The following is a 16,366-nucleotide window of genomic DNA, read 5'->3' on the forward strand; positions in this document are numbered from 1 at the left end:
AAATTTAGGTTCTCTTGCATATCTTGCTTTGGCAGCATGGATGATGTAAGCAGAGCTGAAAGCTAAATGCATGCTTCTTGCTTTTAATGAAGCTAGCTTCTCTGTGTACAAAGAAAGTATATGGTGAGGCCTTAAAATTCTCTATAAGATGGGCCTGGAGACTTTAATCTGAGTAGGGGACTTTTCTTGAATCTGCGTTGTTTTAATTTAGATTGTATATTGGGGATGCATATTTGGAGAGAGAGGCTGTAGACATAACTGGGGAGGGGCTAAAGTTACCCAAAATCTGTGAAGACCCTAAAAAACCATTCTAAAACACATAAGTGAATGCAAAACAGGTGCAATATAAGCTCAGAGTCAATGAGGAAAGGAACAGTGCCTGAAAGATGATTCGAGAAAGCTTCTTGTAGGAGTTAAACTTCTGCAGAGGAGAGGTGCAGAGAAGACTCACAGGCATGGACAGGAGCAAAGTGGATGAAAGGCCCATGATCATAGAATTTTGATTAGTTTTGGAGGTCTTTCCATTGGAGCCAAGGACAGCTTCCTCTCTCTTTAACTAAAGAAGACTTGACAGCTGGAGGGCAGAAGAGGCCATGCAGCCTGTGCTGTCTTTACCATGTGTCCGGGAAGATGCCAGGAGACTATAGCAGTGGCACACACTGTGGGTTCCAGACCAAGTTCCTGGAACAGCTGGAGAACCAGATTGATAGGCAGCAGTTTGAAGAATCAGTTTTTTTTTTTTTAAAGAGAGAGAGAGAGAGAGAGAGAGAGAGAGAGAGAGAGAGAGAGAGAGAGAGAGAGAGAGAGAATTTTAATGTTTTATTGTTTAGTTCTCGGCGGACACAACATCTTTGTTGGTATGTGGTGCTGAGGATCGAACCCGGGCCGCACGCATGTCAGGCGAGCGCGCTACCGCTTGAGCCACATCCCCAGCCCTGAAGAATCAGTTTGAACTCTAAATTACCTTTATGCGGAAGCAGAGAAGCTTGGAGGCCAAGCGTATCTTGAAGGCTGTTTGGCTTGTTTAACAGCATCTACCATCTTCTTATGCATGGAAACTCATTATGAGAAAGTTCTGAAGAAAAACTAAAATATATTCAAGGATAGAATGAGAAAATATGTGCTCCCCAAGAATTCCCCCGGAGAGACACTATGGAGAGAGGATTTCAAGTTGCTGAAATTACCATTTGTGAAGACAGAGGCATGAGCAGTGGAGGATAAAACATAAAATTAAAGATCCCACCTCCAGCTGGGACCCTCATCTACCCAGTGACTGATCACAGAGTCCCTACCTCCTCTCCAGAGCGTCATTCCTTTGTATCTGCTGCCAGAGCTGCAGGGCCATTTACTCCAAGGACTAACTTTCTAAAACTCCACACCAGAAGTGAACTCTAGTCTGTCAGCACCCACTTTGTGTTTCCAGATTCTTATTCATTTCCAAGAAAACAAAGTGAAGCATTTCATATTTTTTTTAATTCCAAGTGATTTAATAAAATATGCAGTTGGTTAGTCAATGCAAAGTTTTATTTCTTACCTGCCACCAGCACCATGAATTCTCTTCATTTCTTGGGTTTCAAGATGTATCTTAGCCAGTGTTCAGTCTTATTCCCGAAAATTAATAAAAGGCTTTTTTTTTCCCAGGTGAGGGATAGACTATGTGTATAGTTAGGCTCATGCATTTTCCAGATTTCATAGAACTACCAGTTTTTCCATGATTCAAATCTTAAGATTGATTTCTGCTGTTCAGTTTCTCAAACTGAAGTTCATTGAAAAAAATTATGTATAATGTTATTTGTTTTATTATATCGAAAATACCTAATTAAAGCAGTATTGCATGCAATTTCCAGTTATTTTCTTTGGAGACTTTTATGTTATTATTCATTACCTTGAATATTGGAAAGATGTGGTATGTGTTGTTTGCTCATTTTGGAAATAAATAAGCACAATAAAGTGGGTGTTAACCCATCAAACACCTATGTCCCTGTTTTGTCCCTGAATGTGTAATGAGTAAATATTTTAATTATAGTTTTGTTATAAGTATAACTTGTGAGAAAAAATTTAATAGGCTAGTTTTTAATCATATTGGCAACTTTATGATTCATAAATTCCTCATATAGTATTCAGTAAACAGAAATCTTATGGTTGGTTCAGTTGAGTGAATGACTTCAAAGTTAAAATCTCAAGTCTTAGTCAATATTTCTAGCTCTTATTTTGTCTATGTGTTCCTAGTGTTTGTGTTTCTCATACCCTTCATTCTTTTCTGGGTTTGAGAGCATTGTATTTAGGAGAAAGTTAAAAAATACATTATGAGAGGTTGAAGCAGTAAGCAGTAAAAGTTTTACTTTCAGAGATATTATAGGTGCTAATGCTGAATTTGACCTTTCTTGGAAGTGGTAGTTATTCAATGTATCCCATAAGTCTGTGTAGCATTTTAATTGTATAAAACTTATTTGTTACTTTATAGCCTCTTATAGTGTGTCTGCCTTTTAAACCCGTTGCAGTGCTTTGCTGAAATATTAACACATTAGTACAATTTTTTTCTTAACAAAAAATGGAGGAAACCTATTCAAACATGTTAATAATAGTGGAAAATAACTTCATGATGCTAGAATGTGCTCAGCCTTTTGAAAAGTGCATGTGTAATTTTGCCTCATTTTAACAGAGGTTTTAAAAAGGTAAGTTACCATTTGTTGGAAATGTCTGTGTATTCCTATGGTACCATGTGCTTCATACATGTTGACCTGAACTGAACTGGGACAAATGAAAATTTTGCCCATTATTTAAAATTACACATCAGAACATTTGAAGACTTCTACTTGCTAATTCATTTTGGTAAAAAAAAAAAAGGGATTATCAATCAGAGATAACCAAGAGCATAGCCATTTATATGTTATATGAAAAATGACCATTAAGGACCAGTAGGGGTCTAATCATAGGGTTAATTAGAATTTGTTCAGGAAGACCACAAAACTACCTGGGGATATAGATCCTGAGTCTCACTGATGCAAATCACTTTTTTGATTTCCTGTACAAAAAAAATGGAGCTAGAGATGGTCCTCTTGTTTAATTCCGATTATTGCAGGACTGGAAAGTAGAACACGGGGTGCATGACGAGGGTGTTGGCAATTTGTGGAATAATCTAGAAGATCAAGACAGTAATTTGTACCGTAGCTCATCTCTGTAGTAAATCAGCTAAGAATTTTAGTATAATTTGAGGGTAATGGGGGTGGAAGTGGGGTAGAAGAAAAGGAAGATTTAGTCCTTTCTCGTCATCCCTTTTTGTAAAGGGTCCCCTTTGGTTCCCCTTCAGGAAGTGAAATAGAAAAAAAAAAACACAACAAAACTGCATTTGTCAGCAATGTCAGTATCTCTGGGTCAACCACAACTCAAAGACAGTAAGCAGGTCATTCAAAACAAGGACAGTGATTGCTATAAAACCGACAGGTACTCCTGTTGACACACACAGGCATACCCAGGGAGACCAGACTTGTTTCCTGCACAAAGCAAGCAACTGAAGGGAAATAATGAAGAGCCTACATGATAAAGCCATGGTGAGTAGCAATAACTCAAGCTTAAGGGTAAGTATTCCTAGGATTTCAGAAAAGCACATTTCTAGAGTTAGCCTTCATTAGAGTCTTTAAAAAATTCCTCCTCCTCCTCCTCCTCCTTCTTTTTCTTCTTCAAAGCTGACTTTAATTTTGATTCTTCCTTGGTGGAGAGAAAGAAAATAATAATTAGAAAACTTATAGTGGGGTGTAAAACATAACTTCTTGCCTGATGATTTTAGCCCCAGTGGTGTTAGTGAAACTGGTCTTGAAAATCAGAATCAGGTCTTTGTTCTCCTGGTGTTGAAGATCAAACACCCAAGAAATGCTGAGGGAAGACAATATGTTTTATTAAGGAATGAGAGAGAGAGAGAGAGAGAGAGAGAGAGAGAGAGAGAGAGAGAGAGAGAGAGAGAGAGAGAGAGAGAGAGAGAGAGAGAGAGACTCCTCCAGAAAAGAGAGGGTCCAGAGCTGGTGCCCAAGGCAGTGGGAGTGTCTTGCCCCTTTGTAGATTTTAGGTTTCCTTTCTTCTCATGCCTTCCTGACTGAAAGGTGAGAGTGACCAAAAGTCAAGAAGACAGCTGTCCAGGGGGTGATTGCTTGTGTTGGAAAGTGTGCTCCTTCCCCTCCCCTGGAGGCTGTTAGCAACTGGGTGATGGTGGGTGTTATCTATACATTTTCTTTTTAATAATCAGCTACCAGGTTGCCCTGGTCACATTAGCATGTGCAGTCCTTGGTACACAGATGACAGGCATGGTCTCTGGTGATCACTCATGATAGAGTTAGGTTGGCCTAAAACTCTTATCTCATGGGGGGAGCTTAGCCAGTTCTTTAGGGGACATGTACGTATATTTTACCCAAGGAAGCTGGGTGGTTTTGTGATCCTCCCAAGAGCACAGGAGCATCCTGGAGGAGAAATGAAACACCCAGTGATGAATTTTGGACAGCTCCTGGAGGACAGAAATTTCCTGTGTTTCTGATAGCAGATTGTTTTTTTCCATTGTCTTGTTCCTCTGATAGTCAGAGGGAGGTTAAGGTGATGGAAATATATCCCCTTCCCTTGTGTCTGGACTCCTGCCAATGCCTGACATTAGCCAGATAAGGCCTGGGAAGAATTTAATATGGAAGTACATGAAAATAAGGCTTAGGAAATCAGGCACCATGTTATTGGCCTAGATAATCCCTCTTTTATTCTCCTTTTAAAAGCTGTGCAACTTAAAAGAGGTTGGATTTCATAAAAGGTTCATGGCATATGGCAATGATAACACTTTTATTTTATATTTGTGTATTATTTTAGAGATTACAAGAAATGTGGGAAAATGCAGTATCTAGAGGGTTTGGAGTCAGTCAGACCCACTCCCCTGCTGGATAAATGTGGCATTTTAGGTTAGTTAGTTAGCCTCTTTATGCTTTAATTTTCTTAACTGTACAGTGGAATAATAATGGCATTTACCTTATAGCATTTTTTTGTGTGTGTGGATTAGCTGATATCATTGAGAGTAAATGAATCTATACTTTGTGGTGGAAGATCTTTGCATGCTTAGCTTTTGGATAGTTTGTATCATGCAATAGTAAAGATAGAGAAAGCATTCAATAAATGTTAATTGGTATTATTATTATTAACCCAAGACTCTAAATAGATGGGAATTACTTCTTCATTATGTAAATGAACAAAAGCTCAGTGAAATGATTTATTCACAAGAACTGAAACATAAATATAAGTTTTCTGGCTCCAAATACAGTATGCTTCTTTCTGAAAGATTCAGAGGCAAGATTGCTAAATTTAAAGCTACTGTGTCCAAGAAAATCTTTTAGGTAGTTTTGTTCTCCTAAGCCATTTCTATTTCTGGTTTCTTTGAAGAAATCTGATGGATTGTTAGCAAGAAACGTGACAGTGCAAGAGGCTTTGGAGTTGGACTAGATGTTGAAAGATTTGGCAAGCACAAATTCTCATGGACCTACTAGCTGGCCAGCTTCTGTAGGGCATTCCTACATGGGGTGGGTATAAACTGTAGATGAGACTGGGGAAAATTCAGATGGGCTCTCTGCTGGGCTAGAGTGAGGTGCCAAGGCAGGCTGAGGATGGACATGTCCTGTTACTGCCCACCTTCAGCAGGAGCATTCTCATTCTACAGAATGAGAGTGATATTTATTTACCTGTTTTGTAAGTGACAATAGAAATTCAAGTTTATAAAGTGCTCTGAACTTTTCTGGGAAGAAGTGCTCTTTGTTTTATTGCTAAGAATGAACAACAGCTGTGTGCTGTGGTACAGGCCTTTGCGCCCAGCTATTCAGTAGGCTGAACAAATTTGAGACCACTATGGGCAATACAGTGAGGTTCTGTCTCAAAATAAAAAATAAAAAGGAATAGGGATGTAGTTCAGTGGTTAAGTGCCCCCCCCATTCAACCCCTAGTACCAAAAAAAAAAAAAAAAAAAAAAAGGCCTGCAGATATAGCTCACTGACAGAACACTTGAGGTCCTAGGTTCAGTCCCTAGTATTGGAAAAACAAAAACAAAATAAAAACCAGCAACAGCCTTATCAGTGTTTCTGCTCTGTATTGCATAAATCTACAACTAAATCTATAGCTTTATGGAGCTAATCAGAGTGATTTGCAGACATCATCTGATTTCCTGATAAAGAGCCATGTGGTCTATAAAACTTATGCAATTCTAATATAGCTTTCACATTGTTTAAAATGCTTGGATCCTCTAGTGAGACAAAGCTAAGATCAATGTTGGTAATAATGACCTTCAATGGCAATAGCTCTAACCACTGACATGTAGGTTGGAGTCTCTCTGGCACCAATAAGGCTGGTGAATCCAATCAAGGTATTTATTGCTTCTTAGATGTAACTCTTTCACCTAATTGGGATAATTAATATTAGCTATGTAACTCACAACATAGTTGTTAATGTCCAGTATTTAAAGAGATGTGAAAGTATGTTTCCTAAAATTCTATAAGAATTCTTAAGTAAAAATAATAATGACTTGTTAGAAGCATGGTTATTATTACTAAATCACATAAACCTAAGGTATAGTTACTTTCAGCCTTGATCATGAAAATAGAAGTGATTCAGTGAATATGGTACACAAGGAGAAAGAGAAAACTCAAAGAGGGAATTTACTAAAAAACCTAAAATTTCTTAACTTTAGGGGAGCTATCTAAGGACCTTTTGATATAAATTGGAATCCTTTTTTTAAAAAACTTCACAGCACTTTGTCAGGATAGGAGGTGCACAAAGTAAATTCCACTGTGTAGGATTAGCTCAGTATTGACTATTGCTACCCATATCAAATACTTACCATGTGCTGGTAGAACTCATTTTGATTGACCATTGCACTTGATCTTAATATTTTCTATTTTTTTAAGTTGTAGATGGATACAATACCTTTATTTTATTTGTTTATTTTTATGTGGTGCTGGGGATCAAACCCAGTGCCTCACGCATGCTAGGCAAGCGCTCTATCACTGAGCCACAACTTCAGCCCACGATCTTAATATTTTCTGGTGGAGGAAACTGAGTCACAGTCATAAGAGTCCTGTATGGACTCCGGACATTTGACTCTAGAGCCACCACAGCATAGAGTTAAGAGAGAGTTGTTGAATGAGTGAATGATTGTGGGGAACAAGAATAGGTGACTACTGATCACCTTGCTTTCAATTATTTTTAGTACCAGCTACCTCAGTACAACTAGTTGGTTCATGAACTTTTGGTTTACTCTTTTCATTGTTTGCCTTCAGCATCTGCAAAAGAATAAGAGAGACTTTCAAACCAACCTGTCTAATTACTTGCTGTACCTGAAAAGTGTGAACCTGAACAACATTGGGCCCAGAGAATGAAAGCAACTAGGTTTAACTCTTCTTGTGCATTATTTTAGACCTTGTCCATTCCCTATAAGGGTCAGTGGGGATGTTCAGATGAACAAATCATGGTCATGCCAAAGGGAAGCTGTCCAGATGGTCAGATTTTTAGCTCTCCTTTTAGTTTGGTTTTCACAGAATGCTTTTTTTCTCTGTGTTCCAATGATGCCAGATAAACTGATACATCGCTGATAGTATAAAATATACATTCCAGAGCAAAAGAGAAATAGTTTCCATATTCTCTGTTGTTGTGCATCATTAACGTCCCTGCTTCTTTCAATTAGCACAGATAATTGGAACTTTGCTATAGTTGGTTTTGCATAATGTTTTTCTTAATGCATCAAGCATAACCATATTGTTTAATTTAAATGTGTAATTCTGTTCATTTGCTCATCCACTCCTTCATTTATTCAAAGAGTATTTATGGAACACCTGTACTATGCCCATTATCATACAGGGAGTTATAATCTAAGGGGTGTACATATTACATGAACACAAATACTACATTTCTAGATAATATAAAAATGCTGCTAGAGTGATGAATGGTAAAATTATTATTTAATAATGGTAAACATCTAATTAAGCCACAACTGAGTGGGGCCTTGATGGAAGGATATTATTCAACAGATAGAGGTGGGACAGTGAATTTTAAGAGGACAGATGGTTGGGAGGAAGGATTTTGTGAGTATTTGAGGGATCTGAGGTTGGAAATAAAAACAAAAGTGGTCATTTTTAAAGCCTGTGTTTTTGTCTAACAGACATATATGGGCTTCACATAAATCATATAAACTGAGTATTATCATACATTTGGGAACTGGAGAAACCAGGGGCTTAATAGGGAAGCCAAGACAAGATTTAAACATAGTCCCAGACTTTACATCTCTTTGTCTCCCTGCTTACAAGGTTTTGAACTATGCAGGGCTTCAAGTGCTAGGCTAATGAGATTACTTTTCTGTTTGGCACCCAAATATCTTCAAGTATGACTGTTCCAATTTCCAGGTGAAGACTTGGGGTCTAGAGAGAAGCCCTGATCTCACTAAGGGACCAAGAAAGCTTGGTTCATGTAGATCATGCATTGTCTCATGCCTGCAAGTGACACAAGAGTCCAACCAACTGCAATCTTCTGTATGTTCCAGGTCAAGTGTCTGCTGCTATTGATGTTGGGGTTTGCCTTTCTGAGGGAAGCAGCAGCTAGAAAAAACCCCAAAGCAATGGCTCCTGTCCTCCAGAAGCCTGGGAACTGCCCTCCTCTGGAGGACAACAGTGTGAAGGTTGACATTCGCATCCTCAATCAAAACCAGGGCATTGCCATTTCACATGACTTTCAGAACCGCTCCATCTCCCCATGGGATTACAAGTAAGTGCACAGGAGAGAGATCTTTGCATCCTTTTGAAAACATGGTTATTTATTTTAATCATAAAGTAGAAAATTTGTAATATGTACAAATGGAAGAAAAAAAGCCCTCATATTCAGTCTGAACAACAGAAGTTCTACTTTCCTTGGGAGCTCCAATTTTTCTTGCTGTTTTGGGTTAGGTCTACCTCTGTGGTTGAAGGTGGTAATATATTGCTTGCACTTTTTCCTTGACTTTCTGCCTTTTTTTGATTCATCCAGTTCCAGGTTGGAATTTACAAACTTTTTGTGTAGGAAGAAAGGATCCTTTAAATGAAGATAAATGGGAACCAGAAAAGTCAGTTAGGGGAGAGCCACTCAAATTTGACATTGTCCTCAAGGCATGGGTATGAAGGAAGAGTTGGGGAGAAAGGCCATTTTGGAAAGTGGATGTGGGGACCTTTGGTGATAGTCTTGTGGTTTTGTCCTAAGATATAGGTCCTGGGAACACAAAGCACCACCACTACTCTCCAAAAATGAGCATGAAAACAGGTTTCAGGTTTTTGGGAATCGTAGCATAGATCCCCCTCACAAGAGGAGAATGTACCTTGGCAAACTGGCTGATTGCTGACTTCATACCTCCAGGCAGAAGGGACTATTGAGAGAAAAACTAGCAGAAGACCCTGGATTCAGACATAAGGCTTTGCTTTTCCTCCAAGTAGCAGGCTTTATAGATTGTATATTGGGAAATCTAGTAGTGATATTCAATCTCTAGGTAAAGGATAAACAATGATCATCATCATAATAATGCAAATAAAAATGAACTCAAAGATCTACCATTAATTGAATGCTAATATTGTAGGGGTGTATTGTATATGCATTTGTATCGCTGAATGTTCTCCACAATCCCACCAGAGAATGATTTGGGAGAATCATCATTTTATTATTGAGTAAACAGGTTTAGGGAGTTAACTGCCCAAGGGTGGCATATGAATTCAGGCTGCCTGGCTCCAGGACCTGTGTTTCTCAGAGCTGCTCCCCTGTAGGTGAAAGCCCACTGCTACGGGCTCTTATCCATGGTCCATCTTCCTTTCTCTGGTCTCACCATTTCACTTTGGCTTGTTACTCTTGCAGCATCACCAGGGACCCCCACCGGTTCCCCTCTGAGATTGCAGAGGCCCAGTGCAGACACTTGGGCTGCATCAATGCCCAGGGTCAGGAAGATAACTCCATGAACTCGGTTGCCATCCAGCAAGAGATCCTGGTCCTTCGAAGGGAGCCTCAGGACTGCTCTCATTCCTTCCGGCTGGAGAAAGTGCGGGTGACTGTTGGTTGCACCTGTGTCACTCCCATCGTCCACCACGTGGCCTGAGAGTTGTACATCAACTCTTCTGAGGAAGCTATTGAAGTCCTGTCTGATCCCCAATTTTCTTCACTTCTTAGGGCTCTTACTGAGGTCTGCATGGAATTCTCAAAGCTCTGTATTAAATGTAGAGTTAACTTTCTGGGTGTTTTAGAATCATGACATAGTCCTGACATGTTCCAATGTCTTGACCCCCAAACAATGGATGGAAGAAATTTAAGGAGTCCTTGGCCCACTCTCTTTACGTCATATAATGACCACCTCCTAGTCACACAGTTGCCTTGATCCAGTGCCATTCCCTGGGATCTCTTTGGGGGAAAGAGGCCTCTGTTTCCTCTAGTTGGAAATGTAGAAAATGTATTTATAATGAGAGTGTGGGAGGGACTTTGTAGGGTGTGATGGGTTGGTAAGGATGGGGACAAGGATCTGGCGCATGTCTGTAGGAAGCAATAGCTACATGTTCATGAGGTTGGTTTGAACTGCTAAATATTTATATTTGCAAGGGAATTGTCCATATATTTATGACCTATTGATTATATAAAATGTTGGCATAAAAATTAATATATGCAGGACTAATATAATAAAATATTATTTAAAAATATTTGAGGTGTTTATGTCTAGTCTCTGTTTGTACTCACAGATGGTATAGCCCTCAAGGGTTTGAAATTCGCTATTCATATCATTTGTTTGTCATATTTCCTCTTCAGAGTACTGGTGTTAGAGTTATTTTATTATTGGTGGTTCTTGAGGGTTGTTGACATGGAGAATTAAGGAAAATGGTGCAAATAGTACCCAGATTCATAGTAACACTTTACTGCTTCACCATTCCTATTATATTATTTTACAGAGCAAACATTTATCAGCCTCTATGCTAGCCACTGGAGATACAAGGTAAAGCAAGAAATGTCTATGGAAGGGGGCAGTGTAGGCAGCAACCATTCACAGAACTCCTAGTCATTAGGGCCATGTGGTCATTTTGCACCCTTCTCATTGTGACTTCTGGTCCTTTGGATTCAACCATTGTCCTTCATCCATTTTTCTTTCTTTTTAAAAAATTTTTTTTTGTGGTAATAGATGGACAGAATGTTTTTATTTTATTTATTTTTATGTAGTCCTAAGGATTGAACCCAGTGCCTCACATATGCTAGGCAAGTGAGCTACAGCCCCAGCCCTTTTATCCATTTCTTGTGTTTCTTGTGGGGCACACGCATATCTGTATTCCAGTCTCCATGCCTCCCTGGGGAAACTTAGAGACCCTTTTATGCCTCCTTTGCCTGGATACAGCATACAACTTTTTCTCCTTTACTGCCAACATGCCACTGGCTGAAAGCACACCTGCATCATTGCTGCCTTCCAGGTTCCAGGGAGGAAGTGAAATATCTGTCTTCACTCCCACCTGGGACTTGACTTGAGATTGGCAGGTAGCAGGTGCCTGGCTCCCATTCCTTATTCTTTTATTCAGTCTGTTGAGGGTAGGGGAAAGGGAGTGGTTAGAGAGGCTAACACCTCACTTATTTATTCCAGAATCTTTTGCTTAAGATGTAAATACTGACTTTTGTATTTAAAACTTTCAAGCTCTTGAAACTTAAAAAATCTTTCTCGCTTGGCTATCAAAAGCTTACTGTGGTTGGCTGGGGACATAGTTTAGTGGTAGAGCCCTTGTCTAACATGCATGAGGCCCTGGTTCAATCCCCAACAAACATCTGCCACCCACACCCCAACACAGAGTTTGCTATGAATCTCACAAGTCCATTTTGATGTTTAAATCTGTGCAGAGAATTTTCCTTTCTCTGCTCATTTTGCAGAAATTGCCCTACCCCAAGTCATATACATAAAAAGCCCTTGGATATCAGTTCAAGTATAGAAATGAAGGACTGCAGGGAGAAAAAATAATTACACTTCTGAGTGTCAAGATATTATATGATTACATATGTACCTATGTGATTTCAAAGCAGAGTACTAAATACTATGATCAGATATAAAATATTAGGATGACAGTTTGCTGGGAAATGTCAGAAAGGAATTGAATATGAAATGGTTTGGAGGAAAATAAGGGAAAGGCTTTCCATGCAAAGGAAGGAGCACCTGCAAAGGTCAGAGGTATAAGAAAGCCTAATGTTAGGAGAAAAGTGAGTAGTTTCATGTGCCCGAGATAGTGTTGACGTGGGGTCAGTGGGGAATACACAACAAATATTTCCTTAATGAATAATGAATGCATGAGTGAGCACAGCTGTAGACAAAGAGCTGTAGGCAACTGGGCCCCTTGTGGGTAGTTTTGTAAGCTCCGTTACAGGAGGTACAAGATCATAGCTGTATCTCACATAGGTAACTTTGGTGATGATGAACAAAAGGGATTAGAAATCTGAAAGCCATTAACGATTGGAGAGAAGGCAGATTCTCTCTAATGATAGATTCACCTTGTTAGAGCCAGATGAACTCCTATATAGCACTTTGTCTTTCCCAGTTGCAAATGTGACCTAAAGAATTAAGAGACTTGTTTAAGTTCACTGAAGTAGTTTGTGGCAGAAATAGATTCACCGACTCCAAGTTCATGATTTTTCATGTTGATTTTGCAACAATGATATAGTGTGTCCAATAAGAACCCTTTTTGGATATTGTTCTACATGTTCTAGGGAGACCCTTGGAGAAGGTACAGAAGTACCTCCACATTTCCAAATACATGGAGTCTTGGAGCCTGGGCCCCTGAGCACAGCTTGACTTCCCTGTTTGTGCTGAGGGTTGGTGGTCCATTAGGCAGTTGCACCTCCTCTCCTTTCCACAAGGTGGCAAGCTGCAGGCTGCGGTTCTTAGATTCCTTAGCATAGGTTGAAAGGAAATAAATGCCTGCTATATGAGGGTGTCTGTGTTTTTTTTTTTTTTTTTTTTTTTTGCGATTTGAGACCCTGCTGTGCAGAATGAGCAGAGCAGACTGTGTTCCCCTCCTCCTCCTCTTCCTTCTTTTCTCATCCTGCTATATTTTCTTTAATTAAGTACAAAGATCTCTACTCTCTAGGCATGGCACCTAAAGACCATTTATTTCACCCACTGCTCTGTTTGGCTGCCAGTTTCTTGCCTCTCTCTTCAGCAATGGTGAGGTGGACCCCTTTTCCTGGGGGAAGAGAAATCCATGGTTCATTGCCTTTGCCAATAACAAAAATTTTGGAGAGCCAGTGGCAAAGCTGTTGCCGTTAGTGTCTTTTACATAAACCACGACAAAAGAGCCAGATGTCTCTCTCGCTTTTGGTGATGACACCAAATCTTCCCAAGTTAGCACCTCCAGTCACCATACATAGGTTACAGTATCAAACTTGATGAAATTGGTAATCTTGCCACTCTCCAAATCAATCTGAATTGTGTCAGACAGTTCATCTTGACTAGAGGATCAGGGTAGCAAATAATTTGAGAATTATGAGTCACCGTGATGAGGGATTCCTTTTGTGCCCACAAAGATCTTTCTCACATTGCCCAACTTGGACTTGGCTTCCTCAGGTGTAATGTGATGAACAGAAAAATGACCTTTGGTGTCACAGATCAGATGGAAATTCTCTCCAGCTGTATGAATGCTGATGACATTCATAAAACCAGAGGGGTAGGTTATATCAGTTCAGACTTTGCCATCAATTTTAATGAAGTGCTGCATGCAAATGTTTTTTACTTCATCTCCGGTCAGGGCATAGTTGAGTCTGTTCCTTAGAAAAATGGTGAGAGGAAGACATTCTCTCAGCTTGTGGGGACCAGTGGATGGACAAGGAGCAGATATACTATCCAATTTACCCATCCGCCCATGCTTTAGAGCTGCTACCCACTTCAGATGCTTCTTGGGACCATGAGCCATGGCTGCTCTAGGCACAGAAAGACTGTGTCCTTCAGCTCTGTGTCCAGTTTTCTAGAACTCGGAGGTCCCTTGTTTTGCATATAGGAGAAATGGACTAAGTTGAGTGGTTCAGCTGTTCAAATCCAAAGTTCCCATCCTGTGCAGAGAGAGGACCTTTGCATGAGGAACCTTGGAAGCACACAGTACTTCTTTTGATATCTAGTTCTTTTTTATGAAGGCTTGGCTGAGGGAAAAACCATATCCTCAATCTGTCTCTGGGTTTCTCTTTCTTCCTATCCTGTCCCCAAATTTTGATGATAGTCGTCAAAAATTTTTTTTTTTAAAGAGAGAGTGAGAGAGGAGAGAGAGATAGAGAGAGAGAATTTTTTTTAATATTTATTTTTAGTTCTTGGCGGACACAACATCTTTGTTGGTATGTGGTGCTGAGGATCGAACCCGGGCTGCATGCATGCGAGGCGAGCGCACTACCGCTTGAGCCACATCCCCAGCCCAGTCATCAAAATTTTTAAAACTGTGAGAAATTTCACTTGTAATTTTCAGTGAGGAAAAAAGCTGTTTTGTCTCTCTTTCTTTTTTTTAATCCCTAATCAAAGGAGAGTTAGAAAGAATGCATTTAATATGTAGACAGTTATTGGCTTTGAAACCTGTTTTACTATTTCTGGCAATTTAGTTCTTCTTAAATGACTTAATACAATATTTGGGAAATCTAAGCCCTGTAACAGATAAACATTATACCGAGAGAGACAAAACTTCTGTTTTCCCCGTTGCTGGGCCCAGGGAAACTCAGAACCAACTTTAATACTTAAGTACAACGACTATGTTATTCCACATGGTTATCAAATTGCTTTTTCCACTTAATTTCTACACACACACACACAGTGGATTTAAAGCAGTTTAAACAAAGAATGTCTATATGCTAATAGTTGATAAGTGGTTGTTTGTTTAAACCACTTTTGCAGTTGTGAAAAGTCAATGAAGCTATAAATTTAATACATTTAAAAAATCCCCTTTGAACCCAATTGTTTATTATAACCAACTCTGGTGGTATAATTTGGAAGAGAAGCATTTTTTAGTTCGAGAAACTGCAGAGGTAGTAATGTCCAGCTGGATAGGTATGTACTTGACAATGTGACCTACTGCTATCTCATTGGTAGCTCTCAGTGGGTACCAACTTTTAGAATGTTGCTCAGCAGTGTTAAAGAAGATATTTTTAACCCCTTCCCAAGGGAATGGCCATGATTTGTGCAAAAAAAAAAAAAAAAAAGCTTTTGCCTGAAAAATGTTCATTTCTTCTTTTGCATTGTACCAGCATCATTAGAGATCACCACAGCACAGTCACTAAGCGCAAGGATGTTGGAGCTAGATGCTAAGTTAAAATGTTAGTTCTGGAACTTACTGACTGTGACTGTTACTAATGATTTGAGCAAGTTACTGAATTCTCTTTGCCTGCCTTTCCTCAGTTGTAAAATGGACATGATGCCACAACCAGCTTCCTAGAGTATTTGAGGGGACAGAATCAGATTATATATAAGGTGCCCGACCTGGTCAGTCTGTCATTGCTCAGTGCATTATTTCAAAAGAGAAAAGCCACCCATCATCCCAGCACAATAATGTATTGCTTTTGATATTCAGCTTTCTCTTCTGCTCATTTGCCTCTCAGGTACATACTTTATAAGACTGACAGTGTGACATATGTGTAATTTTTATTTGATGATTTTAAATTTATTGTTTTATTTCATGTATTTCCAATGTTTCCATAGAATTTTAATGGTGATTTTTTTAAGGCTACATAGTACTTTCAAGGAGATGAACCAGAATTTATTTCATATTCCTCTTTTTAAGTATTTCCACTTAAAAATTAGATAAGTCTTATATTTGTTTTAATTATTTTTCAGGATTGTGAACTACATAATACAGATAAGAAGAATGAATCTCTCTGATTGGTTTGTGTGTTAAAATTCTGTGTCTGCAAATCTTTAGTTTACCGGGTAAACTTTTAATTTCTCTGAGTCTTGGTCTTTTCAGCTCTAAAATGGGATGATGATAATAATTGCCTCATAGGCTTGTGATGTGGATTAAAATAAGAACTAAATGCAAGCATTTAGAGCAGTTTCTAGCTTAAACTAGCTGCTATTAGTCTTACTGGCTAAGCAAGCTTAGCCTGAGGATAAATGCTTTTGCCTTTCAATTCTTGTTTTTAAACTCAAGCAAATCAAAGCATTAGCCAAAGATGGATTTATGAGTTGTCCTGGGGTTGTGGCTGTCACTAAACCTAGAGGTTTCTGACTCCACTGGCTTACCTCTGTGGTTTCCTTATGTGCTCATTGTAGGTGTCACACCACAGCCCTTGGTATGGCCTAAGGCGAGGACTAGACCTTGTTTGTAGTGGTGACAACACTAGAAGACCTGTAACCATTTCTCACAAC

The 16,366-nt window shown here is 39.2% G+C and overlaps 1 protein-coding gene and 1 pseudogene across 1 annotated transcript; one reads left to right on the forward strand and one right to left on the reverse strand.

Annotated features, from left to right (window-relative positions):
* The first annotated feature begins 630 nt into the window (after positions 1-630).
* On the forward strand, positions 631-10,114 carry Il17f (interleukin 17F). Its single transcript, XM_005318853.2, has 3 exons — positions 631-729; positions 8,546-8,766; positions 9,877-10,114. The coding sequence occupies exons 1-3, from the start codon at positions 631-633 to the stop codon at positions 10,112-10,114; spliced, it is 558 nt and encodes a 185-aa protein (XP_005318910.2).
* A 2,954-nt stretch (positions 10,115-13,068) lies between these two features.
* Positions 13,069-13,941, reverse strand: LOC101961954 (small ribosomal subunit protein eS4-like; annotated as a pseudogene).
* Between the last annotated feature and the right edge of the window lie 2,425 nt (positions 13,942-16,366).

Source organism: Ictidomys tridecemlineatus, chromosome 8 (genome assembly GCF_052094955.1).
Source record: "Ictidomys tridecemlineatus isolate mIctTri1 chromosome 8, mIctTri1.hap1, whole genome shotgun sequence".
Classification (NCBI taxonomy): Eukaryota; Metazoa; Chordata; class Mammalia; order Rodentia; family Sciuridae; genus Ictidomys; species Ictidomys tridecemlineatus.

Coding starts and splice junctions, on each gene's coding strand:
- Il17f (XM_005318853.2), top strand. CDS start 631: ATGCCAGGAGACTATAGCAGTGGCACACACTGTGGGTTCCAGACCAAG. Junction 730..8,545: donor GGCAGCAGTTTGAAGAATCA/GTTTTTTTTTTT, acceptor TGTATGTTCCAG/GTCAAGTGTCTGCTGCTATT. Junction 8,767..9,876: donor ATCTCCCCATGGGATTACAA/GTAAGTGCACAG, acceptor TTACTCTTGCAG/CATCACCAGGGACCCCCACC.